Source organism: Atractosteus spatula, chromosome 8 (genome assembly GCF_055471065.1).
Source record: "Atractosteus spatula isolate fAtrSpa1 chromosome 8, fAtrSpa1.hap1, whole genome shotgun sequence".
Classification (NCBI taxonomy): Eukaryota; Metazoa; Chordata; class Actinopteri; order Semionotiformes; family Lepisosteidae; genus Atractosteus; species Atractosteus spatula.
The window spans coordinates 588,821-615,234 of NC_142713.1; the positions used below are offsets into that span (position 1 = coordinate 588,821).

Consider the following 26,414-nt stretch of genomic DNA (forward strand, 5'->3'; position numbering starts at 1 on the left):
GGGCTTTACTGCGTTGTACTATGCTTTTACCCCGATCTTACTGGGTTTTACTGCACTGTACTGTGCTTTTACCCTGATCTCACTGGGCTGTACTGTACTGTTACCCCGATCTTACTGGGTTTTACTGCACTGTACTGTGCTTTTACCCTGATCTCACTGGCCTTTACTGTACTGTTACCCCGATCTTACTGGGTTTTACTGCGCTGTACTGTGCTTTTACCCTGATCTCACACTGGGCTTTACTGCGTTGTACTATGCTTTTACCCTGATCTCACTGGGCTGTACTGGGTTGTACTATGCTTTTACCCTGATCTCACTGGGCTTTACTGTACTGTTACCCCGATCTCACTGGGTTTTACTGCGCTGTACTGTGCTTTTACCCTGATCTCACTGGGCTGTACTGTACTGTTACCCCGATCTCACTGGGTTTTACTGCGCTGTACTGTGCTTTTACCCTGATCTCACTGGGCTCTACTGCATTGCGCTGCGCTCCGTTTGCCACTTCGTCGGCGTCACCGCGGAGAGAGGGTCTTCGCTCCCGCCCGTGACCGCGGCCCTGCGCGGGAGAGCCGGTGACACCGCGGACCACGTGTCCCGCTGACTGAATGAAAAAACCAAATTCGCGTCGGTCTGGAGTGACGAGGGGGGGTGGCGAACGTGTGTAAAGTTAATCATGGTGGCGGGGCGGGGGGGCTGCGAGTGATGGAGAAACGTGCACGGGGGAGGAGGAGGAGGAGGGGGGCCCTGATGATGACGGAGGGACCCGGATGCTGATGCTGTCCTGGGTGAAGAATAGACGCGAGGAGCCGGAGAGCAGCTGCAGGGACGGACCGGCGGACACTGAGCACCGCAGCCCCGGAGATCAGGCGAGAGCGCTGCCGGCATGGGCGGACGAGCGCGGCCGTGATCCGCGCTGCGCAGGGAGACCGAGAGCAGCCGAGAGGCAGGCAGGCAGGCAGGGAGGCAGGGAGGAGGGAGGGCGGTGCGGAGGAGAGTCGCAGGAAGGATGCTGCTGAGCCCGGCATCCTAGAGGCGGCTCCGCTGTGGCGCTGAGAGCCGGGCGGGGGACCGAGGCCCCTCCAGGCGCGGCCCGCGGAGCCCGACGCGCACCACACCGCTGCCGGTACCGCCGCCGCAGCCGCCGGTGTCCCGGAGCCACAGGGAGGGTCGCCGGCGAGGGGAGCGCAGGGGCGGGGAGAGGAGAGGTGGTGGTGGGGGGGGGGTGTACCGGCACATTTATTCCTTCGCGTTCGGCAGGAATGCCTTTGCGGTCCGTCCACGCGTGTCCGCAGGCGGGTGGGCGAGTGGGGCACCCCGCGGGCGCTCTGTGACCCCGCACCCCGGCGCGACTCCTGATCCCTTTCACCTCCCGGGTCTCCCCCGCTGTCACCTCCGCGGCTCGCCTGTCGCCCCCCACCCCTCCTCCTCCTCCTCCACCTCCCCTCACCCACCCACCTACCCCGGCCGGCCCAGCATCCCGTCAGAAACCTGGGGGACAGGACGTCCTTTGCCGTAGCGCCCGGACTGCGCCGCTCTCGGCGCGTCTGCTGACGGCATGGTCCGGCGCGGTGTCGGACGGGAACAGTCCGGCCGGTCCTAGGCCCCGATAACGACACCCCCTCTCCTCCCGGCCCGACATGTAACCCCGGACGGGTATCTGGAGCCTCTGACGCGCGTGTACGCGAATGGGTAGCTGCTTCAGGTAGGGAGAAAAGCAAGCAAGCAAGCGAGCAAGAAGAAAAGACAGACAAACAGCTGCAACAACAACAACACAACCCATCCCAGCGCCGCCCCCCCGCTGGAAGAGCCCGACCTTGCGGGTCCTGGCACCGGCGCTGCCGGCAGAGGAGCAGGCTCACAGCATGAGCGGCAAGGAGAGCTCGGGCCTCACGCAGTCCGCCCAGTATGTGGGGCCCTACCGCCTGGAGAAGACGCTGGGCAAGGGCCAGACGGGTAGGGGCCCCCGCCGGGGTTCGGGGAGGGGGGGGGTTCGGGTGCGGCGGGGTGACGGTTTCGGGATCGGATGAGACAGAGCGCTGTGTTGGGCCGCGGGGCTACTGCGGCGTGAGGTGATGAGGAGCTGCAGCCATTCTGTGTGTGTGTAGAGGTGTGTGTTACTGTGTGTGTGTAGAGGTGTGTTACTGTGTGTGTATAGAGGTGTGGGTTACTGTGTGTGTGTATAGAGGTGTGTGAATAGAGGTGTGTGTTACTGTGTGTGTGTATAGAGGTGTGTGAATAGAGGTGTGTGTTACTGTGTGTGTGTATAGAGGTGTGTGAATAGAGGTGTGTGTTACTGTGTGTGTGTATAGAGGTGTGTGAATAGAGGTGTGTTACTGTGTGTGTGTATAGAGGTGTGTGAATAGAGGTGTGTGTTACTGTGTGTGTATAGAGGTGTGTGTTACTGTGTGTGTATAGAGGTGTGTTACTGTGTGTGTGAATAGAGGTGTGTGTTACTGTGTGTGAACAGAGGTGTGTGTTACTGTGTGTGTGAATAGAGGTGTGTGTTACTGTGTGTATAGAGTTGTGTGTATAGAGGTGTGTTACTGTGTGTGTATAGAGGTGTGTTACTGTGTGTGTGAATAGAGGTGTGTGTTACTGTGTGTGAACAGAGGTGTGTGTTACTGTGTGTGTGAATAGAGGTGTGTGTTACTGTGTGTGGACAGAGGTGTGTGTTACTGTGTGTGTGTATAGAGGTGTGTGAATAGAGGTGTGTGTTACTGTGTGTATTCACACACACAGTAACACACACCTCTGTCCACACACAGTAACACACACCTCTATTCACACACACAGTAACACACCTCTATCCACACACACAGTAACACACACCTCTGTTCACACACAGTAACACACACCTCTATTCACACACACAGTAACACACCTCTATCCACACACACAGTAACACACACCTCTGTTCACACACAGTACACAAGTCTATTCACACACACAGTAACACACACCTCTATCCACACTCAGTAACACACACCTTTATTCACACACATAGTAACACACACCTCTGTTCACACACAGTACACAAGTCTATTCACACACAGTAACACACACCTCTATTCACACATACAATAACACACTTCTATACACAAACAGTAACACACTTCTATACACACACACAGAAACACAGTTATTGTGAGTGTTAACAGAGGTGTGTTACTGTGTGTGTGTATAGAGGTGTGTGTCACTGTTTTTGAGTAGAGTGTTGTATTCCTTCTGGAGAGATGTGTGGTTATCTATGTCTGTACCTAGAGTTATGTATTCTGTTGTACAGTCTGTACACTGATATAAGTGTGTGCAAGAAAAGGTATGTGTGTGTAGGACGAAGATGTTGTAATGTTTCAGGGTTAAGAGTACTAAATCACAGAGACATCAATGTGCAGTGTACAAAAGCCCATGAAGACCAGAGAAAACAGTACAGTGCAGAGAGTGCAGTGAGATCAAGGTAAAAGTACAGTAAAGTGTAATATATCCCAGTGAGATGAGGTCTAAAGCACAGCACAGTAAACCCAACAGATATACAGAGATCGCCGGTCCAGTCTGGGTCACACTGTACCCCTACAGTCCAGAGATCACTGGTCCAGTCTGGGTCACACTGTACCCCTACAGTCCAGAGATCACTGGTCCAGTCTGGGTCACACTGTACCCCTACAGTCCAGAGATCACTGGTCCAGTCTGGGTCACACTGTAACCCTACAGTCCAGAGATCACCGGTCCAGTCTGGGTCATGCTGTACCCCTTAATTCCAGAGATCACTGGTCCAGTCTGGGCCACACTGGGCTGGTGTCCAGTAAGTGTGTCTGTATGAACCCCTCTCTCTCTCAGTGCAGTGTTAATGTACTGGAGTGTCCAGTCAGTATGTCTGTATTAACCCCCCTCTCTCTCAGTGCAGTGTTAATGTACTGGAGTGTCCAGTCAGTGTGTCTGTATGAACCCCTCTCTCTCTCAGTGCAGTGTTAATGTACTGGAGTGTCCAGTCAGTGTGTGTGTATTAACCCCTCTCTCTCTCAGTGCAGTGTTAATGTACTGGAGTGTCCAGTCAGTGTGTCTGTATTAACCCCTCTCTCTCTCAGTGCAGTGTTAATGTACTGGAGTGTTCAGTCAGTGTGTCTGTATGAACACCTCTCTCTCTGAGTGCAGTGTTAATGTACTGGAGTGTCCAGTCAGTGTGTGTGTATTAACCCCTCTCTCTCTCAGTGCAGTGTTAATGTACTGGAGTGTCCAGTCAGTGTGTGTGTATTAACCCCTCTCTCTCTCAGTGCAGTGTTAATGTACTGGAGTGTCCAGTCAGTGTGTCTGTATTAACCCCTCTCTCTCTCAGTGCAGTGTTAATGTACTGGAGTGTTCAGTCAGTGTGTCTGTATGAACACCTCTCTCTCTGAGTGCAGTGTTAATGTACTGGAGTGTCCAGTCAGTGTGTGTGTATTAACCCCTCTCTCTCTCAGTGCAGTGTTAATGTACTGGAGTGTCCAGTCAGTGTGTCTGTATTAACCCCTCTCTCTCAGTGCAGTGTTAATGTACTGGAGTGTCCAGTCAGTGTGTCTGTATTAACCCCTCTCTCTCTCAGTGCAGATTAAATCAGTGTGTTTTAATCTCTCAGGGCTGGTGAAGCTGGGTGTTCACTGCATCACAGGACAAAAGGTGGCCATCAAGATTGTCAACAGAGAAAAGCTTTCAGAATCTGTCTTAATGAAGGTAATGCAAAAATAGTATGCTTAATCTTCGTCTTATTATTTTTACTCAATCTTAGGAAATATAGACATACAGAAACCAAGCTTTACTTTCATTAGTAAATGTAAATATATAGAAAATTCAAAAATGAAATGCATAGAATCTACTTATAGTCTGTGTGGAGTTTACTGACACAGCCCAGTCCCAGAGCTCTAGAGATGAGGCACTGACAGTGTGTGTGGAGTTTACTGACACAGCCCAGTCCCAGAGCTCTAGAGATCAGACACCGACAGTGTGTGTGGAGTTTACTGACACAGCCCAGTCCCGGAGCTCTAGAGATCAGACACTGACAGTGTGTGTGGAGTTTACTGACACAGCCCAGTCCCAGAGCTCTAGAGATCAGACACTGACAGTGTGTGTGGAGTTTACTGACACAGCCCAGTCCCAGAGCTCTAGAGATCAGACACTGACAGTGTGTGTGGAGTTTACTGACACAGCCCAGTCCCAGAGCTCTATAGATCAGACACTGACAGTGTGTGTGGAGTTTACTGACACAGCCCATTCCCAGAGCTCTAGAGATCAGACACTGACAGTGTGTGTGGAGTTTACTGACACAGCCCAGTCCCAGAGCTCTAGAGATCAGACACTGACAGTGTGTGTGGAGTTTACTGACACAGCCCATTCCCAGAGCTCTAGAGATCAGACACTGACAGTGTGTGTGGAGTTTACTGACACAGCCCAGTCCCAGAGCTCTAGAGATCAGACACTGACAGTGTGTGTGGAGTTTACTGACACAGCCCAGTCCCAGAGCTCTAGAGATCAGACACTGACAGTGTGTGTGGAGTTTACTGACACAGCCCAGTCCCAGAGCTCTAGAGATCAGACACTGACAGTGTGTGTGGAGTTTACTGACACAGCCCAGTCCCAGAGCTCTAGAGATCGGACACTGACAGTGTGTGTGGAGTTTACTGACACAGCCCAGTCCCAGAGCTCTAGAGATCGGACACTGACAGTGTGTGTGGAGTTTACTGACACAGCCCAGTCCCAGAGCTCTAGAGATCAGACACTGACAGTGTGTGTGGAGTTTACTGACACAGCCCAGTCCCAGAGCTCTAGAGATCAGACACTGACAGTGTGTGTGGAGTTTACTGACACAGCCCAGTCCCAGAGATCTAGAGATCGGACACTGACAGTGTGTGTGGAGTTTACTGACACAGCCCAGTCCCAGAGCTCTAGAGATCAGACACTGACAGTGTGTGTGGAGTTTACTGACACAGCCCAGTCCCAGAGCTCTAGAGACCAGACACTGACAGTGTGTGTGGAGTTTACTGACACAGCCCAGTCCCGGAGCTCTAGAGACCAGACACCGACAGTGTGTGTGGAGTTTACTGACACAGCCCAGTCCCGGGGCTCTAGAGACCAGACACTGACAGTGTGTGTGGAGTTTACTGACACAGCCCAGTCCCAGAGCTCTAGAGATCAGACACTGACAGTGTGTGTGGAGTTTACTGACACAGCCCAGTCCCGGTGCTCTAGAGATCGGATACTGATAGTCCATTTTAACAGTCTGCTTGTCAGTTCATTGAGTCCCTGTGCTCTAGATGACTTCTCCTGGTCTCTGTCGCTGTGCAGGTGGAGAGAGAGATTGCTATTCTGAAGCTGATTGAACATCCTCACGTGCTGAAGCTGCATGATGTTTACGAAAACAACAAGTATCTGTAAGTTCCTCAAGGGGCACAGAGTCCTGCTGCTTCTGCTCATCCCTGCACGTCACCTGGCAAGGTTCATTTCCTGAAAGCTGGGTTGTGGTTTGCAACAGTTGTATCCTAGTTCTGTAACTGATGTTTCATTCCGAAACTTTCTAATGATGATCACAGTTCACAGCAGAAGAGATACCATTCATTTATTCCAACATCTCGCGAATCCCTCTCTTCAGTCCAGTCTGCAGTGTGTCAGTTTTCCCCCCTCTCTCTCAGTGTTGATGGACTGCCCGTCTTATTCAGGTACCTGGTTCTGGAGCATGTGTCTGGGGGAGAGCTGTTTGACTACCTGGTGAAAAAGGGCCGGCTCACTCCCAAGGAAGCCAGGAAGTTCTTCCGACAGATAATCTCCGCCCTGGACTTCTGTCACAGTCACTCCATCTGGTGAGTGTGTGTGTGTGTGTCGGTGGGGGAGCGTTCCTTTAGTCCAGCTAGAGGGGGTTGACATGCAGGGAAACGGAGAGACAGGACTGTGGGGATTTGTTCCCAGAATCCGATCGGGAAGAGCCATTATAAAGTCACCGCAGCAGCAGGCTGTCAGATCTGCTGCACTGAATAACTGTTTGCTGCTGTAACTTCTTAAACAACTCGTTCCGCGTGAGAGCGGCGGGACGACCCGTGATCCCGCCTGGGATGTCAGGAAACGTCAGGAAATAACTGTAGAAGCATCGACTGAAGATGCACAAATTGTCTTTGATCCTTCAGTGCTTGTTTTATTTTTTTTCTGGTTAGTGAATCTCTTGTGATGTTTTTGAAGTTGGTAGGTGGTGCAGAGCAGCTGAAACATCCAATTTCCTTAAAATTTGAACTCCTTGGTTTGCAGCTGCACGGTCCTCTCGGACATCTGACCGCTGGCCTGTCCACACACAGGAAGGGACTCGCCGGCCCTCGGCCTGCAGTGCCGCCTGCCCCTATAAGTCCTGTAGACGATAAGAAATGAACTGCTCCCAGCTGGAACTTTGCTCATAAACGCTCATTGCAGCTCTGAGCGCTTTGCCCTAGTGTCTTCATGTTTGACTGGTGCTCGTAGATCACCTATCATTCTCTCAGAACCCTCCCGTAGTTCGCCCATCGGTCACCCATCGTTCATGTTCGCCCATCGGTCACCCATCGGTCACCCATCATTCACATTCGCCCATCGGTCACCCATCGGTCGCCTATCATTCACGTTCGCCCATCGGTCACCCATCGGTCGCCCATCATTCACGGTCGCCCATCGGTCATACACTGTCATCTGCCCGTAGTTCGCCCATCGATCGCCCCCGTATGACTCCATCCTTCTCCCATCGTTCACAAATACTCCTCCCATCCTTGCGCCCCTCGTTTCGCCCATCGCTCGTACGTGGCCCTGAAATCGTTCGCCCGGCGTTCCCTCCGCCTTCGCCCGTCTTCCCTTGTCCTGTCCGGCGCTCGGCTCACACACGGAGCTGGCCCACGGCTGTCGCGATTCTCGTACAGAGTCTGCGGACGCTCACGCTCGGCGGGCTGGCTCGGATTAGACCCGAGAAACCTCGGACGTCTTGCCGAAGCCGGAACGCGGGCCGCTTGTCCTCTCGCGTCTCTGCTCCGGGGCGCTCGTCGTGACCGCCTGACCCCGCACGGATTGTAGTTTAGGGGGTCTGTGGGCCCAGCTCAGCCTGAGGCCGAGGCGTAGCCCCTTCGGAGTGAAAAAGGCAGGAAAGTCGGCTAAGATGTTGTCTGGCGTTCGGACCTGAGCCGGTTCAGCTCAGGCCCGCGTTCCCGGTGGCGGTGCATCAGGGGGAGGGAATGCGGGAGGAAGGGGGGAGGGACAGGGGACTGTTATGTCACCCTGTCCCTGCGGACGTCTCTCAGTCACAGGGACCTGAAGCCGGAGAACCTGCTGCTGGACGAGAAGAACAACATCCGGATCGCGGATTTCGGGATGGCCTCGCTGCAGGTGGGAGACAGCCTGCTGGAGACGAGCTGCGGGTGAGTCCAGCATGGAGGCCCGGAGCGCTTCTGTGCCCAGTCTCGCTCTCCTTGTTGTCGCTGTCTGTGACTGCGTTCGGTTTCCGACAGTACATGAACGAATTCATTGAGCTGTGTGTCCGTTGCCCCTGCAGGTCCCCACACTACGCCTGTCCTGAAGTTATCCGGGTGAGTACCCCGACTGTGGTCCCTTATACTATGGGGAGAAGGTGGGGCTTTAACGCCCTGTGTGCCTGTCGCCCCATTTCGATGTGTCATCCTGCTGGCGAACCCCGTTTAGGAAATTCCAGAAGCGAGTTCAGGAACGCTATAAATCTCAGCTTTGTCTCTCCCCTGGCACCAATCCAGCGGTTTCGGGGACACGTCTGGGAACCTATTCCTGCATTTAATACCCTGATGGTGTTCTGTGCAGTACAGGAAGGATGTGTTCTCTGAGTTTTCAAGACAGGAGAGAGGCCTGTGTGTCCTTTGTCCTCTTACAGGAGAATCAATTTATAATTCTAGTACTGTCTTATATAGACAGGATCAGTGTGTACAGAGCTGTAGTGTCTCACTGTAGTGCAAACAGGCCCAGTGTGTACAGAGCTGTAGTGTCTCAGTGTGGTGCATACAGGCCCCATGTGAACAGAGCTGTAGTGTCTCACTGTAGTGCAAGCAGGCCCAGTGTGTACAGAGCTGTAGTGAGTTACTGGTCACTGGTGCAAACAGACCCAGTGTGTAGAGAGCTGTAGTGTCTCACTGTAGTGCAAGCAGGCCCAGTGTGTACAGAGCTGTAGTGACTCACTGTGGTGCAAGCAGGCCCAGTGTGTACAGAGCTGTAGTGACTCACTGTAGTGCACAGACCCAGTGTGTACAGAGCTGTAGTGTCTCACTGTGGTGAAAGCAGGCCCCATGTGTACAGAGCTGTAGTGACTCACTGTAGTGCACACAGGCCCTGTGTGTACAGAGCTGTAGTGACTCACTGTAGTGCAAGCAGGCCCAGTGTGCACAGAGCTGTAGTGAGTTAATGGTCACTGGTGCAGACAGGCCCAGTGTGTACAGAGCTGTAGTGTCTCACTGTAGTGCAAGCAGGCCCAGTGTGTACAGAGCTGTAGTGTCTCACTGTAGTGCAAACAGGCCCAGTGTGTACAGAGCTGTAGTGACTCACTGTAGTGCACAGACCCAGTGTGAACAGAGCTGTAGTGTCTCACTGTGGTGAAAGCAGGCCCCATGTGTACAGAGCTGTAGTGACTCACTGTAGTGCACAGTCCAGATCTCACACTTACCCAAAGATTCGATGACGTGAACTGTAATGTGTGATATTGGTTTGCTGCTGCCATAAGAAGTGAATGATGCTGGTTGATGTCGTGTGCTGAAGAGCGCCCCCTTGTGCTGCAGGGGGAGAAGTATGACGGGCGGAGGGCAGACGTCTGGAGCTGCGGGGTCATCCTCTTCGCTCTGCTGGTGGTAAGATGACGTCGCTTTTTCTGTCCCTGTGTCTCTCTGCCTCCTCGTGTCTCGGTTCATGTCCCTCCCATCAGCTGTCTCTCTGTCTCTGCACGCGTCGGATCTCTGCCTCGGTACCCGTCTGTCAAGCTGCAGTGCTCTCTCTCTCCCTGCAGGGGGCGCTGCCGTTCGACCACGACAACCTGCGGCAGCTGCTGGAGAAAGTGAAGAGCGGCGTGTTCCACATGCCACACTTCATCCCCCCGGACTGCCAGTCCCTCCTGCGGGGCATGATCGAGGTCAACCCTGACAAGAGACTCACGGTGAGACAGAGGAGGGAGAGGGGCAGAGACAGGGAGAGGAGAGGGGAGAGGGGCAGAGAGAGGGAGAGGAGAGAGAGAGAGAGGGAGAGGGGCAGAGACAGGGAGAGGAGAGAGAGAGGTGAGAGGAGAGAGAAAGGGAGAGGGGCAGAGACAGGGAGAGGAGAGAGAGAGAGAGGGAGAGAGTGAGGGAGAGGGGCATGATCGAGGTCAACCCTGACAAGAGACTGACGGTGAGACGGGGAGGGAGAGGGGCAGAGAGAGGGAGAGGAGATGGGAGAGAGAGAGGGAGAGGGGAGATAGAGAGGGAGAGGGGCAGAGAGAGGGAGAGGAGAGAGAGAGGTGAGAGGAGAGATAGAGAGAGAGAGGGAGAGGGGCATGATCGAGGTCAACCCTGACAAGAGACTGACGCTGAGACAGAGGAGGGAGAGGGCAGAGACAGGGAGAGGAGAGAGAGAGAGGGAGAGGGGCAGAGACAGGGAGAGGAGAGAGAGAGAGGGGGAGAGAGAGAGTGAGGGAGAGGGGCAGAGACAGGGAGAGGAGAGAGAGGGAGAGGGAGAGAGAGAGTGAGGGAGAGGGGCATGATCGAGGTCAACCCTGACAAGAGACTGACGGTGAGACAGGGGAGGGAGAGGGCAGAGACAGGGAGAGGAGAGAGAGAGGTGAGAGGAGAGATATAGAGAGAGAGAGAGGGAGAGGGGCATGATCGAGGTCAACCCTGACAAGAGACTGACGCTGAGACAGAGGAGGGAGAGGGCAGAGACAGGGAGAGGAGAGGGGAGAGGGGCAGACAGAGGGAGAGGAGAGAGAGAGGGAGAGGGGCAGAGACAGGGAGAGGAGAGAGAGAGGTGAGAGGAGAGATAGAGAGAGAGAGAGAGAGAGAGAGAGAGAGGGAGAGGGGCATGATCGAGGTCAACCCTGACAAGAGACTGACGCTGAGACAGAGGAGGGAGAGGGCAGAGACAGGGAGAGGAGAGAGAGAGGGAGAGGGGCAGAGAGAGGAGCAGGGAGAGAGGAGAGAGGTACAGAAACAGGAAGAGGAGAGAGAGGGGCAGAGACAGGGAGAGGAAAGAGGGATAGGCAGGGAGAGGAGAGAAGAAGGGGGACAGAGGCAAGGAGAGAGTATCCTATTTCAAGTGGAGATTAAATTAATCAATATTTCTACTTCTGTTCTCTCTTTTTAAAGCTGGAAGAAATTCAGAAGCATTCCTGGTATTTGTGAGTATGGATTTTAATATTCCTGTTCTGCATACATACCAGTGTTCCCTGGACTGTGGAGTTACAGTGTGACCCAGACTCGATCAGTGATCTCTGGTCTGTAGGGCGACTCAGACTCTACTAGTGATCTCTGAGCAGATCACACTGTATTGTTATTGAGAGACAAGCTTACTGTCTGTTCCTCAGGCTGGGACAGGAGATCACACACTGTATTATTATTATTGAGAGACAGGCTCACTGTCTGTTCCTCAGGCTGGGACGGGAGATCACACACTGTATTATTATTGAGAGACAGGCTCACTGTCTGTTCCTCAGGCTGGGACAGGAGATCACACACTGTATTATTATTATTGAGAGACAGGCTCACTGTCTGTTCCTCAGGCTGGGACAGGAGATCACACACTGTATTATTATTATTGAGATACAGGCTCACTGTCTGTTCCTCAGGCTGGGACAGGAGATCACACACTGTATTATTATTATTGAGAGACAGGCTCACTGTCTGTTCCTCAGGCTGGGACAGGAGATCACACACTGTATTATTATTGAGAGACAGGCTCACTGTCTGTTCCTCAGGCTGGGACAGGAGATCACACACTGTATTATTATTATTGAGAGACAAGCTCACTGTCTGTTCCTCAGGCTGGGACAGGAGATCACACACTGTATTATTATTATTGAGAGACAGGCTCACTGTCTGTTCCTCAGGCTGGGACAGGAGATCACACACTGTATTATTATTATTGAGAGACAGGCTCACTGTCTGTTCCTCAGGCTGGGACAGGAGATCACACACTGTATTATTATTATTGAGAGACAGGCTCACTGTCTGTTCCTCAGGCTGGGACAGGAGATCACACACTGTATTATTATTATTGAGAGACAGGCTCACTGTCTGTTCCTCAGGCTGGGACAGGAGATCACACACTGTATTATTATTATTGAGAGACAGGCTCACTGTCTGTTCCTCAGGCTGGGACAGGAGATCACACACTGTATTATTATTATTGAGAGACAGGCTCACTGTCTGTTCCTCAGGCTGGGACAGGAGATCACACACTGTATTATTATTATTGAGAGACAGGCTCACTGTCTGTTCCTCAGGCTGGGACAGGAGATCACACACTGTATTATTATGATTGAGGGGGAGGCTCACTGGTCCTCAGGCTGTGTCAGGAGGTCCCTTGCTCTCTGTCTCCCCCCAGGGGCAGCAGGAACGAGCCCTGCCCTGAGCAGCCCCCCCCCCGCCGGGTGGCCCTGCAGAGGATCGTGTCGCTGACGGAGCTGGACCCGGACGTGCTGGAGAGCATGCACTCCCTGGGCTGCTTCCGGGACCGGGGCAAGCTGACCCGAGACCTGCAGTGCGAGGAGTGAGTGACCGCTGGGGGACAGGGGGACAGAGGGACAGAGGAGATGGGAGGATGTTAGAGGTGGACACTGGGGTCAGTCCTGACGAGGGTGTTAGAGGTGGACACTGGGGTCAGTGCTGTGTGTTAAGTGAACTCTGTGGACACTGGGGTCAGTGCTGTGTGTTAAGTGAACTCTGTGGACACTGGGGTCAGTGCTGTGTGTTAAGTCCCCCCTGTGGTTCCTCTGTCTCAGGGACAATCAGGAGAAGATGATCTATTACCTCCTGCTGGATCGCAAGGAGAGGTACCCCAGCTGTGAGGACGAGGACCTACCCCCCCGGAATGACATCGGTGAGCCCCCCCGTCTGTCTGTCCCCCGTCTCTCTACCTGTCTGTCTGTCCCCCTGTCTGCCTGTCCCCCATCTCTCTACCTGTCTGTCTGTCCCCCTGTCTGCCTGTCCCCCGTCTCTCTACCTGTCTGTCTGTCCCCCTGTCTGCCTGTCCCCCGTCTCTCTACCTGTCTGTCTGTCCCCCTGTCTGCCTGTCCCCCATCTCTCTACCTGTCTGTCTGTCTCTCTTACACGGCTCTCGCCTGAGCGGCTGTCTCACCCATCTGCCCCCCTCCCGCCTCTCCCCCCCCCCCAGACCCCCCCAGGAAGCGAGTGGACTCCCCCATGCTGACCCGCCACGGCCGCTGCCGCCCGGAGAGGAAGTCCATGGAGGTCCTGAGCGTCACGGACCAGGGCTCGCCCACTCCGCCCCGCCGGGCCCTGGACACGGCCCAGCACAGCCAGAGGTACCGGGAGGGCCGGGGGCAGGGGCCGGGGGCAGGGGCCGGGGCCGGGGGCAGGGGCAAGGGGCTGACTGTAAGCTTGCCCTGTGTTTTCCCCAGGTCTCGCTCCGTCAGTGGGGCCTCGACAGGACTGTCCTCCAGCCCGCTCAGCAGCCCCAGGGTAAGTTACTGTCGGCCAACACACACCTCCCGCCTGGCCCAGCTGGACACGCTGACACTCCGAGACAGACGCAGATGGATATAAGGACACGCAGGCGTTTCTGCGGCGTGAAGCTGTGGGATGATTTAGACTCAGCCCCTTGGCTGTTGAGGTGCTGAGGCCTGTGTCCCATAGAGCTGATACAAGGCATCTGATCTGGGCCCCTATGGAGGGGGCTTTATCAGTATCTGTCCAGATATGTCAGAGCCCCCACATTGACCGGTACAGGTCATCTGCTAGGCTCGAACCCCTGTCTCTGACAGTCCGGAAAAGCGGCCACAACAGAGCGTACACCGCTGCACTACGGTATACCGCGGTGGTTCCTGTCAGGAGCAGGTCTACGCTGCGATTACGCTGTGACAGAGCCGTAGTCTGTACCTCGCACTGCTGTCCCAGGACGGCACTCAGAGCCCGGCTGGGCTCTCGACCCCGAGGCCCGGTTCAGCGGCGTGCGCTGGTGCCGGCTCGGAGCCCTTCGTTCGCTCATTCATTTCCACCCATTCATCCAGTCAGTCATTCATTCATTCATTCTCCGACCCCTCCCTCCCTCCCCACCCCTCCTGCCCTCATCCAATCCCAGAGCCCCGTTTTCACCTTCAGCCAATCGGATGTTGCCGCCGCCTCCGCCCAGCCCAAGGACCCCTCCAGGGCCGCGACGCTGCCTCCGCCCCCCCACCCTTCCTCCTCCTCCTCCCCCTCCTCCTCCTCCGCCAGGGCCGGCCAGCGCGCGCCGGACCCCAAAACCCAGACCCTGCCGGCCTCCTGCAAGGCCAGCGAGCGGCCCCCCCTGCAGTCCATGAAGTCCCTGCCCCTGCGGGAGCCGGCGGGCCCTCCCCCCTCGCCCTCGCCCTCGCCGCTCCTCTCCCCCGTACCCCGCTTCTTCTTTTTCCCGCCCCCCTCCGTCCTCAAGACCGTCACCAAGTGCGTCTACCCGAGCCCCTCTCACCCCTCTCACCCCTCTCACCCTCCCGCTCTGTCGCAGGTCACCCCCCACGGCTCCCCCCGCGCCAGCCCGCTCCCCACGCCCCTGGGCACCCCCGTGCACGCGCCCCCACCCTCCTCCTCCTCCTCCTCCTCCTCCTCGCGGGCGGAAGGCGCCGGGGCCGGCAGCGGCTCCCTGTCCCTCACCCCCCCCTCCAGCCCCGGCAGCATGGCGGCCAGCAGCTCGGCCCACTGGAGGAGCCGCCTCAACTCCTTCAAGAACAACCTGCTGGGCTCCCCGCGGTTCCACCGGCGCAAGCTGCAGGGTGAGGAGCCCCTGTCTGTCTCCCGGTGTGTCTGTCTGGCTCCCGGTGTGTCTGTCTCCCTCTCTCTCCCAGTGTGTCTGTCTCCCTCTCCTGGTGTGTCTGTCTCCCTCTCCTAGTGTCTGTCTGGCTCCTGGTGTGTCTGTCTCCCTCTCCTGGTGTGTCTGTCTCCCTCTCCTAGTGTCTGTCTGTCTCCCGGTGTGTCTGTCTGTCTCCCGGTGTGTCTGTCTCCCTCTCCTAGTGTGTCTGTCTGTCTCCTGGTGTGTCTGTCTCCCTCTCTCTCCCAGTGTGTCTGTCTGGCTCCTGGTGTGTCTGTTTCCCTCTCTCTCCCAGTGTGTCTGTCTGGCTCATGGTGTGTCTGTTTCCCTCTCTCTCCCGGTGTGTCTGTCTCTCCTGCTGTGTCTGTCTCCCTCTCTCTCCCGGTGTGTCTGTCTCTCCTGCTGTGTCTGTCTCTTTCTATCCTGGTGTGTGTCTATCTGTTCTCTGACAAGGGGATCGTTCTCTGTGACGGTAATGACGAGAGGATCGTTCTCTGTGACGGTAATGACGAGAGGATCGTTCTCTGTGACGGTAATGACGAGAGGATCGTTCTCTGTGACGGTAATGACGAGAGGATTGTTCTCTGTGACGGTAATGACAAGAGGATTGTTCTCTGTGACGGTAATGAAGGAGGATCGTTCTCTGTGACGGTAATGACGAGAGGATTGTTCTCTGTGACGGTAATGACGAGAGGATCGTTCTCTGTGACGGTAATGACGAGAGGATTGTTCTCTGTGACGGTAATGAAGGAGGATCGTTCTCTGTGACGGTAATGACGAGAGGATCGTTCTCTGTGATGGTAATGACGAGAGGATCGTTCTCTGTGACGGTAATGACAAGAGGATCGTTCTCTGTGATGGTAATGATGAGAGGATCGTTCTCTGTGACGGTAATGACGAGAGGATTGTTCTCTGTGATGGTAATGATGAGAGGATCGTTCTCTGTGACGGTAATGACGAGGATTGTTCTCTGACGGTAATGACGAGAGTATTGTTCTCTGTGACGGTAATGAAGGAGGATCGTTCTCTGTGACGGTAATGATGAGAGGATTGTTCTCTGTGATGGTAATGACGAGAGTATTGTTCTCTGTGATGGTAATGACGAGGATCGTTCTCTGTGATGGTAATGACGAGAGTATTGTTCTCTGTGACGGTAATGAAGGAGGATCGTTCTCTGTGACGGTAATGACGAGGATTGTTCTCTGTGACCGTAATGACGAGAGTATCGTTCTCTGTGACGGTAATGACGAGAGGATCGTTCTCTGTGACGGTAATGACGAGAGGATTGTTCTCTGTGACGGTAATGACGAGAGGATCGTTCTCTGTGACGGTAATGAAGGAGGATCGTTCTCTGTGACGGTAATGACGAGAGGATCGTTCTCTGTGATGGTAATGAAGGAGGATCGTTCTCTGTGACGGTAATGAAGGAGGATTGTTCTCTGTGACGGTAATGACGAGAGGATTGTTCTCTGTGACGGTAATGACGAGAGGATCGTTCTCTGTGACGGTAATGAAGGAGGATCGTTCTCTGTGACGGTAATGACGAGAGGATCGTTCTCTGTGATGGTAATGACGAGAGGATCGTTCTCTGTGACGGTAATGACGAGGATTGTTCTCTGTGACGGTAATGACAAGAGGATTGTTCTCTGTGATGGTAATGACGAGAGGATTGTTCTCTGTGACGGTAATGACGAGAGGATTGTTCTCTGTGATGGTAATGACGAGTGGATCGTTCTCTGTGATGGTAATGATGAAAACTTTGTCATTTCTAATGCTTTTTGGTTTCTTTTCTCTTTCTCTCTCACTCTTTCAGTGCCAACATCGGAGGATATGTCCAGCTTGACTCCAGAGTCCAGTCCAGAGTGAGTTTTGTATTGTAGTGTCCAGTCCACCAGTGTGTGTGTATTAACCCCTCTCTCTCAGTGCAGTGTTAATGTACTGGAGTGTCCAGTCAGTGTGTCTGTATTAACCCCTCTCTCTCAGTGCAGTGTTAATGTACTGTAGTGTCAGGTCAGTGTGTCTGTATTAACCCCTCTCTCTCAGTGCAGTGTTGCTGTACTGTAGTGTCCAGTCAGGGTGTCTGTATGAACCCCTCTCTCTCTCAGTGCAGTGTTGCTGTACTGTAGTGTCCAGTCAGTCAGTGTGCTTCTACTAATCCCTCTCTTTCTTGTCTCACTCAGACTAGCAAAGAAGTCTTGGTTTGGTAACTTCATCAGTTTAGAGAAGGAGGAGCAGATCTTTGTGGTGATCAGAGATAAACCACTCAGCTCCATCAAAGCTGACATTGTGCACGCCTTCCTTTCAGTAAGTCTCTCTGCCATCCCATCCTTGCTCAGTCTCTTGCTTTACTCTCCAGGACTCTCTCAGTGACTTCTTTATCAGTGCAGTGTTAATGTACTGGAGTGTCCAGTCAGTGTGTCTGTATGAACCCCTCTCTCTCTCAGTGCAGTGTTAATGTACTGGAGTGTCCAGTCAGTGTGTCTGTATGAACCCCTCTCTCTCAGTGCAGTGTTAATGTACTGGAGTGTCCAGTCAGTGTGTCTGTATTAACCCCTCTCTCTCTCTCAGTGCAGTGTTAATGTACTGGAGTGTCCAGTCAGTGTGTGTGTATTAACCCCTCTCTCTCTCAGTGCAGTGTTAATGTACTGGAGTGTCCAGTCAGTCTGTGTGTATTAACCCCTCTCTCTCTCAGTGCAGTGTTAATGTACTGGAGTGTCCAGTCAGTGTGTCTGTATTAACCCCTCTCTCAGTGCAGTGTTAATGTACTGGAGTGTCCAGTCAGTGTGTCTGTATTAACCCCTCTCTCTCTCAGTGCAGTGTTAATGTACTGGAGTGTCCAGTCAGTGTGTCTGTATGAACCCCTCTCTCTCCTCTTTCAGATCCCCTCCCTCAGTCACAGTGTCATCTCTCAGACCAGTTTTCGGGCGGAGTACAAGTCCTCCGGTGGTCCATCAGTCTTCCAGAAGCCTGTGAAATTCCAGGTGGACATCTCTTACTCGGAGGGCGAGAGGGAGAGGGAGAGGGAGAGGGAAGGCAAGAGAGAGAGTGGGATCTACAGCGTCACCTTCACCCTGCTGTCAGGTAGGGAGCTGGTCGCGGGCGCGAGTCTGCTCTCCCGGTCCTGCTGCCCAGAGCGGGAGTTTCCCAGATTCCGGAGTATTTTCCATCCACCTGTGTCTCCAGACTCAGTCAAGTCCCCAGCTCTGCTGGTCTCATGCAGAAACACTGACACATGTCTGTATGCTGTCGGGAACAGACTGGTGCGTGAATTATGGGCTCAGATCAGCTATTAGGTACTAAATAAGCTTCTGTGTGTTGTGTGCCATCTAAAACTACTCAACCACTCTGCATCAGCAGAGAGCTCCTCTCCTCTGTAAACTGCCCCGAATCCCTCTGACATCTGGAGAGGACATCAGGGCTCATCTGCACACATACTGTACAAGGTGCCGAATGGCTCAGCTTGATGTGACCTTGCAGATATTGCGTGAGTGGAGCCCAGCTGTTCATCTAAGATCTGCTGATTAAGGGCTTCACTCCATCAAACACCAGGCTCCACACAGTGGACAGTAGATTCCTCTGACTCTGTGGAAGAAGACCAGGCTCCACACAGTGGACAGTAGATTCCTCTGACTCTGTGGAAGAAGACCAGGCTCCACACAGTGGACAGTAGATTCCTCTGACTCTGTGGAAGAAGACCAGGCTCCACACAGTGGACAGTAGATTCCTCTGACTCTGTGGAAGAAGACCAGGCTCCACACAGTGGACAGTAGATTCCTCTGACTCTGTGGAAGAAGACCAGGCTCCACACAGTGGACAGTAGATTCCTCTGACTCTGTGGAAGAAGACCAGGCTCCACACAGTGGACAGTAGATTCCTCTGACTCTGTGGAAGAAGACACTGTAGCACCATGTCTGTGGAGTGGCAAGACGTTCACTCAGCATAACAAACGCAGTTTGTGATGGCAGGGACACTGATTAATATTAAAGGTACCAGTGATATGTAATGAAATGCGCAGTAGGGTAGACATGTGAAACTACAGCCCTGAGCCTGTGTGTCTGTGTGCACAGGACCCAGTCGCAGGTTCAAGAGGGTGGTGGAGACGATTCAGGCTCAGCTACTCAGCACCCATGACCAACCCTCTGTACAGGCGCTGGCTGGTGAGTCTGTACACCCCTGTTAATGTTCGTGTACTGGAGTGTCCAGTCAGTGTGTCTGTATTAACCCCTCTCTCTCTCAGTGCAGTGTTAATGTACTGTAGTGTCCAGTCAGTGTGTCTGTATTAACCCCTCTCTCTCTCAGTGCAGTGTTCATGTACTGGAGTGTCCAGTCAGTGTGTCTGTATTAACCCCTCTCTCTCTCAGTGCAGTGTTCATGTACTGGAGTGTCCAGTCAGTGTGTCTGTATTAACCCCTCTCTCTCTCTCAGTGCAGTGTTAATGTACTGGAGTGTCCAGTCAGTGTGTCTGTATTAACCCCTCTCTCTCTCAGTGTAGTGTTACTGTACTGGAGTGTCCAGTCAGTGTGTTTGTATTAACCCCTCTCTCTCAGTGCAGTGTTAATGTACTGGAGTGTCCAGTCAGTGTGTCTGTATTAACCCCTCTCTCTCTCAGTGCAGTGTTCATGTACTGGAGTGTCCAGTCAATGTGTCTGTATTAACCCCTCTCTCTCTCAGTGCAGTGTTAATGTACTGGAGTGTCCAGTCAGTGTGTGTGTATTAACCCCTCTCTCTCTCTCTGTATCAGATGAGAAGAACGGTCAGCTGTCCCGGGTGCCTCCTGGAACTCCCACTCGTCAGAACTCCCGCCGGTCAGAGGGGGACTTAGGAGGCGGGTCGAGTCTGCAGCGCCGAGGGTCTGGGAAAGACAAGACCCGCCTGCTCCCATCCAATGGCACCCAGTCGCAGCCTTAGCAACAGGTCGCTGGAGGAAGGGTCGCCTTGGCGACGGGGATCGCCTTGGCGATGGGGTCCACAGAGAAAAACCACGGAGCCCCCCCTCTCCCCTCACCCCCTCTTACGGAGAAAGACGGAGCGATCGGGAGGTGACCCCTCACCCCGAATCAAGGACACCACGGAAATTTGGCGATGGGGCGCTCTGACTCCCCGCCCCCATCGCTGCTAGCTTGTGCGTCTGCAGGACACACTGGGGACCCCCCCCCCCCATCGTGGGGCGACTGCACTCTACCGCACCCCTCAATGAGCAGGATGGCGCCAGAGACTGAAGACAGGAGAAAATCCAAATGAGCACGCGAGCGAACAGGGCCTGCTGACCTGTGCCCTCTGACCCCTGACCCCTGACCCCAGACCCCCAGCACCTCCGGGACTGAGGGGCGTCACACCCTGCCCCTGGAAGGCTGGGTGTCTTGGGGTCTGTCGTCAGTTAAGTAATTATTGCGTTAATTGGAATGAATTCCTGCTCAAAGACAGGCCTGGAGACGAGGCGCCGCCACTCTCGGGCGGAGCAGCCCCCCGAAGAGCCGGGGCCCCCTGGGGCGCCCCTTGCGCCCGGGCGAACGTCTCGCCTCTCGTCCCCGCGGGCGCGAGAGGAACGCGGCAGTGTGGCGGCGCGGCGGAGCAGGAACGCGCGGGCCGTGGGGCACTTCCGGGCGTGGCCACAAGGGGGCAGTGTCCTCCGCGGGGCTGCCGGGCAGCGCGCCCCCCGGTGGCCACTCTGTGAGCTCCTCTCTGCCCCAAGTCCAGTCCAGGCCCCTGTCCTGCCCCGCGGCCCTGCCGAGCTCTCCTGGCCCGGTCCGTCACTGTGGCCGCCAGCTGGACGTCGTACAGCTCCCCTGGGCTCGGGGCGCCCCTGGCTGCGCCCCCCTTCCCTGACCTGGGCTTCTGCCCCAGCTCCGCGGTCTTCAGGGGCGCCGTGGTCAGGATCAGAAAGGCGAGCTGCTGGACACTGCGGTCAGTGCAGGACAGAGGCGGCGCAGTATGGACGAGCCGCTGGACACTGCGGTCAGTGCAGGACAGAGGCGGCGCAGTATGGACGAGCCGCTGGACACTGCGGTCAGTGCAGGACAGAGGCGGCGCAGTATGGACGAGCCGCTGGACACTGCGGTCAGTGCAGGACAGTGGCGGCGCAGTATGGACGAGCCGCTGGACACTGCGGTCAGTGCAGGACAGAGGCGGCGCAGTATCGACGAACCGCGGGACACTGCGGTCAGTGCAGGACAGAGGCGGCGCAGTATGGACGAGCCGCTGGACACTGCGGTCAGTGCAGGACAGAGGCGGCACAGTATGGACAAGCCGCTGGACACTACGGTCAGTGCAGGACAGAGGCAGCGCAGTATGGACGAGCCGCTGGACACTGCGGTCAGTACTGACCGGGCTGCGCTGCCGGGATGAGAAGCTCACACACAGGCCACGCAGTGAGCGGACTGGGCATGGAAGGGTGGACATGCCCCCTGGTGCTGGACGGGCGGGACGGGCAGAGCAGGAGCCCGGCTGTGAAGATCTGGTGACTCTGTCCACCACCTGGGTCTTTATCTGTCCACACAAACAGCACCCTCTGTCTGTGTGTCTGTCTGTGTCAGTGTGCGTGCGTGCGTGCGTGCGTGCGAGCGAGCGAGCGAGTGAGTCTGTGTGTGTCGGTGTGTCTGTGAGTTTCAGTGTGTGTGTGTGTGAGAGAGTCTGCGTGTGTGAGTCTGTCTGTATGTGTGTGTGTATGTGTCTGTGAGTGTGTGTGTGAGTCTGTGAGTGTCGGTGTCTGTGAGTGTGTGAGAGTCTGCGTGTGTGTCTGTGAGTATCTGTGAGTGTCTGTGTGTGTGAGAGTGTGAGAATCCGTGAGAACCTGTGTGTGTGTTTCTGTGTGTGTGTGAGAGAGTGTGAGTGTGCGTATGTCTGTTTGTGTCTGTGTGTGATTCTGTTTGAGTCTGCCTGTGCGTCTGTCTGTGTGCGTGTCTATGGGTGTGAGTGTTTGTGTATCTGTCTGTGTGTGTCTCTGTGTGTGTATGTGAGTCTGGGACTGTGTGAGTCTGGGTGTCTGTAATACAAATGACCCACAGAAACACAATATGCTCAATAGGAGCATGTCTTCTCCTTCATAACACTTTGTCTCATGCCACTCAGTATAAATAAGCTTTTCAACAATTCATGGACCAGCGGACCAGCAAAAAATACAGTCCAGAGATCACCGGTCCAGTCTGGGTCACACTGTACCCCCACAGTCCAGAGATCACCGGTCCAGTCTGGGTCACACTGTACCCCTACAGTCCAGAGATAACCGGTCCAGTCTGGGTCATGCTGTACCCCTACAGTCCAGAGGTCGCCGGTCCAGTCTGGGTCACACTGTACCCCTTGTAGGGTTACAGTGTAGGGTTACAGTAACAAAAAAAACTTAAGCAAAGTTGTTCAACAATGTATTAACGTTCTTCTACAATACAGACGCACAGGGTCATTTCCTCTCTATCTGCTCTCTGCCCAGACAGGCCCACAGACAGGCGCGCTGCAGGCTTGTGGACTAGCTGTAGAATACGTGCGTCTTACTGTCTGCCATAACTGCACACAATGCACATTTATTTATTTTTATTTATTTAATTTATTTTCCACTTCTTGGTATTTATTAATGTATATTCTCTGCTGCACTATGTTGGAAAGAGTCTCTGCTGTTGGACTTTTATGCAACTGAATGTTCACTGTTCTTGTTTCCATGCCAAGAGAGGGCGGGAGGCCTCACTGCCAGCCTCGTTCCCAGCTCCTTTCCGTCAGGCCTGGTATCCTGAATCCGGCTGCGGAGCACTCAGAACCGCTCCGGGTTTTCCGGCACAAGGGCCCGGAGATCTCTCGTCGCCGGTCGCAGCTTGTGCGGACAGTGGCGTGAGAGGGTCAGAGCAGTGGGAAGGACAGTATGTCCCCTTTCCTCCGCAGAGAACACCGGAGTGGATCTCTGGAGCGCCCTCGGCTCTCTCTCTCGCTCACTGGAAACCAGGACTCGGCCCCCTCTGTGCTGTACCGAACAGGGAGGGGTGTGGGAGTGGGAGTGGGAGTGGGAGTGTGTGTCTTTGTGTGGGGCGGGGGAACTGAATGTGTCTCAAACACTGATGCAAAATCCTGGAACTTTTTGTAAGGGTGTGTGTGTGTGCGCGCGTGCGTGACTGCGTGGAGGGAAGGCCAGTTGTGAGCCGGCGTTTCTCCTCACTCCTTGCGAAACAAAAATAAAACTGGACAAGCCTGGGGGGTTGGGCACAGCCCGAGGAACTGGGGGCAGCCGAGGGGCTTGGCGTCTGTCCCGGCAGCCCAGCGGGCTCCCCGGCAGGCCCTCGTTCACTGCGGGACAGACGGCGCCCCGTTTCGACAGCTGGGGTCTCCAGCCCCGGTCCTGGAGCGCCCCTCTGGTCTGCTTCCCAGCCCGAGCAGTCGGTCACGTCACAGACCGGTTTCTTTTCTGAACCAGTCCCAGACGGGTCCCTTTAAGGTCTTTTCTGTTCTACAGTTATAACTCCTTTCAAATAAGCTCACAGCCCGGTGAGGATCGTTGTAGTCGTGTAGCTAATGAACCAATCAGACCGACTCTGTGACACCGAGCCTGGGCGGAACGGCAGCCAGAAACCCCCCGGGACTTTGGGGTCCGAGACCCCCGCTGACCTCAGTGTGCGGGTCTGTGCGGCGGTGTCGGAAAGCGCACACTTGCAGTTCTTACCTGCGTTCCTGTGGGACCTGCTCTGCTTTAGGCCTCTCGCGCGCCGCCTCACACACGCTGCTCCGCGTCCCCCCCGACCCCTGCTCGGACAGCGCCCCCCGCTGGTGCCCCTGGGTGGTGCGGCCAGCGTGGGCTCTCCGAGCGGCTCTGCTGGGGCTCCAGCTCGGCGCGGACCGGACCAGGGCCCGACCGGACGAGCTGAACGGCACCAAGCGCCCCCGGCCGTGGACAGGTGTGCGAACGCCTTTTTGCAAAAAGACGTGGAGCGAGCCCCTCTGTCCCGGAGCTCCCGGGATCAGCGTGCGGCCGACCCGGACAGACGGACAGGGGGATGGACGGACGCCCATCTGACGGCCCCGCTGGTCAGACTGGCCCAGTGCTGCTCGCCTGCTCTCTTCTCCAGTTCTGCAGAGAGCGGTCCGGTCCGCAACATGGACACACTGCGGCTACATATATATAGATCCATATATATACATATATAAATATATACATATAATCACCTGGTGAACGGACATGAAGAAGCTGATGGAGTCTGATCACTTCTGGCTGTAGGATTCGGGGTTTTGTCTTTTTTGTTAAAAAAGCATTTACTCTCTCCAGAACTTCACTGTGCTTGCTTGTGTAACAGAAGAAATAAAAATCGTGACAATGACCATACTGAGGAAACTTCTCGGAATAAACTTCTTTCAGAAACGGCGCCCGGTGTGTGTGTGTGCGCGTGCGCGTGTGTGTGTTGCGTGCGGCGGTGCTGGGGGCGCGTGGCTCGGCGTGGCACAGCGCCCCCGTGTGGCCGGAGGGAGGGCCTGTCGGCGCTGCCACCACTCCTCCAGCCACAGGGGGGCGCCACGGGGCTCTCCCATGGGAGAACGGGGACACAGCCCAGCTTCCAGGTGTCTGAGCGATGTGGGGTAACCGAACCGCGTCGCCTCGGGGGCCTGGGTCTGAAGGGGCTGCGGACCTGTCTGGTGGGGGATCGCGATGGATGATCACACTGGGGTCACCCCTCATTCTCCAGGGCTGCCCCAGCCTCAGCGACCCCCCAGATCCAGCCATTCATCAAAGCCGGGGTTCCCCGTCCCCATCCCCGTCCTCGTTCCATCTGAGCCCCCAGTTAGAAGACCGACCCCTGACGAGACCTACAAACAGCTCCGTGTCTCCGGCCGGGATCAGGGAACTGGCCGCGGTTCCGAACGGCCTGCTGCTTCAGGAGTGACCGAGCAGGCGTGTGACAGGCGTGCGACAGGCGTGGGACAGGCGTGGAACAGGAAGTGCTGTCGCCTGCAGAAATAAGCAGCTCAGTAAGTCATGGGCCCAGTTCCAGGTTCAAGGTTCATCTTCTGCCTGCTCTGTCCAGTTCAGGGCCACAGGGGAGCAGGAGTCTGTCCCAGCAAGCACTGGGCACAGGGCAGGGTACGGCCTGGACAGGATGCCAGTCCATCACAGGACACACACACTCACACCAGGGCCAGTCCATCACAGGACACACACACTCACTCACACCAGGGCCAGTCCATCACAGGACACACACACACACTCACACCAGGGCCAGTCCATCACAGGACACACACACACTCACACCAGGGCCAGTCCATCACAGGACACACACACACTCACTCACACCAGGGCCAGTCCATCACAGGACACACACACACACACACACACACCAGGGCCAGTCCATCACAGGACACACACAAACACACACTCTCACTCACACCAGGGCCAGTCCATCACAGGACACACACAAACACACACACTCACTCACACCAGGGCCAGTCCATCACAGGACACACACAGACACACACACAATCACACAGGACTATTTTTCCCAGTTTTTTTGCAGAAACCAATTATCCTACCAGTGTGTCTCTGGACTGCGGGAGGAAACTGGAGCACCTGGTGGGAACCCCTCACGAACGCGGGGAGAACATACAGACTCCACACAGACAGCACCCCAGGGACAGAACTGACAGGTGTGGCTCCGGGGTGGACACTGGAGAGGGCAGCTGGGACAGAGCGCAGCGCAGGCTGCGAGTCTGGCTCTGGAGAGGGCTCTCTCAGCGGGAGAAGGGGAGGTGTGATCCCAGTTCAAGGATAATCGTGGCTGATCATGTCCTAGCCTCTGCTTGACCCCCCCCGCAGCGCTCGGACCCCGCTCCCCGCTCCGGCGTGTAATTGATGTCTGACCCCACCTCGCCTGCGGCCGTGGAGAGCCCACGCGTGACAGCAGCTAACAGCGCCCGCCGCAGGCCGCAAACAGAGACGCGCATCGCGCCAGCGGGACACACGCTAGACCCGGGACGCCGCTTCTCGGACGGCCCAGGCGCTTCAGGCTCCCCCGTCACATGACAGGAGGCGGAAGTGCCGGCCGCGCCACCCTCGTCACATGACAGGGGCGGCGCCCCGAGCGTGACGTCAGCGCGGCGGCGGCGGGGTGTGTCCTGTCATTATGTACACATGCCCTTGTACCGGGAGGGGGCAGATTGAGAGAGAGAGAGGCATCTGCGCACAAACAGAGACCCACCGCTCGCCGCTGGCTCCCAACCCCGGACTGCAAAGCGACAAGCAGGTACAGAGTACAGAGGGACAGTGCTGGGCTGTACGGCTCGGGCGTTCGTCCCCGGCGGCGGAGTCCGGGCAGGGGGCGCCCCTCGCTGCGCGCACCCCCGGAGAGAGAGAGATGGTGGGAGACTGTGAGTGTTTAATGGTGTGCAATAAAGATACGGCCCCGTCAGGCGGGCGTCTGAGCCGCGCCCGGGGCCGGTGGAGGAGACGCGGCTGCGGTGCGGTCCGTGAGCGCCCC

The 26,414-nt window shown here is 55.5% G+C and overlaps 2 protein-coding genes across 2 annotated transcripts in view; both read left to right on the forward strand.

Moving 5' to 3' along the window:
* Window positions 1–733: 733 nt before the first annotated feature.
* brsk1b (BR serine/threonine kinase 1b) lies at window positions 734–24,262 on the forward strand. Its single transcript, XM_088924086.1, has 18 exons — window positions 734–1,953; window positions 4,610–4,704; window positions 6,313–6,398; window positions 6,684–6,824; window positions 8,274–8,390; window positions 8,525–8,558; window positions 9,768–9,836; window positions 9,992–10,138; window positions 11,322–11,353; window positions 12,559–12,723; window positions 12,956–13,053; window positions 13,348–13,655; window positions 14,677–14,941; window positions 16,790–16,838; window positions 17,157–17,280; window positions 17,856–18,057; window positions 19,044–19,133; window positions 19,718–24,262. The coding sequence occupies exons 1-18, from the start codon at window positions 1,863–1,865 to the stop codon at window positions 19,882–19,884; spliced, it is 2,280 nt and encodes a 759-aa protein (XP_088780212.1). The 5' UTR covers window positions 734–1,862; the 3' UTR covers window positions 19,885–24,262.
* A 1,829-nt stretch (window positions 24,263–26,091) lies between these two features.
* Window positions 26,092–26,414, forward strand: part of LOC148828960 (carnitine O-palmitoyltransferase 1, liver isoform-like) — a 34,963-nt gene continuing 34,640 nt past the window's right edge. Inside the window, exon 1 of the mRNA XM_088923707.1 lies at window positions 26,092–26,180. The gene's annotated coding sequence lies outside the window, so the exon portion shown is untranslated. The remainder of the gene's footprint in view (window positions 26,181–26,414) is intronic.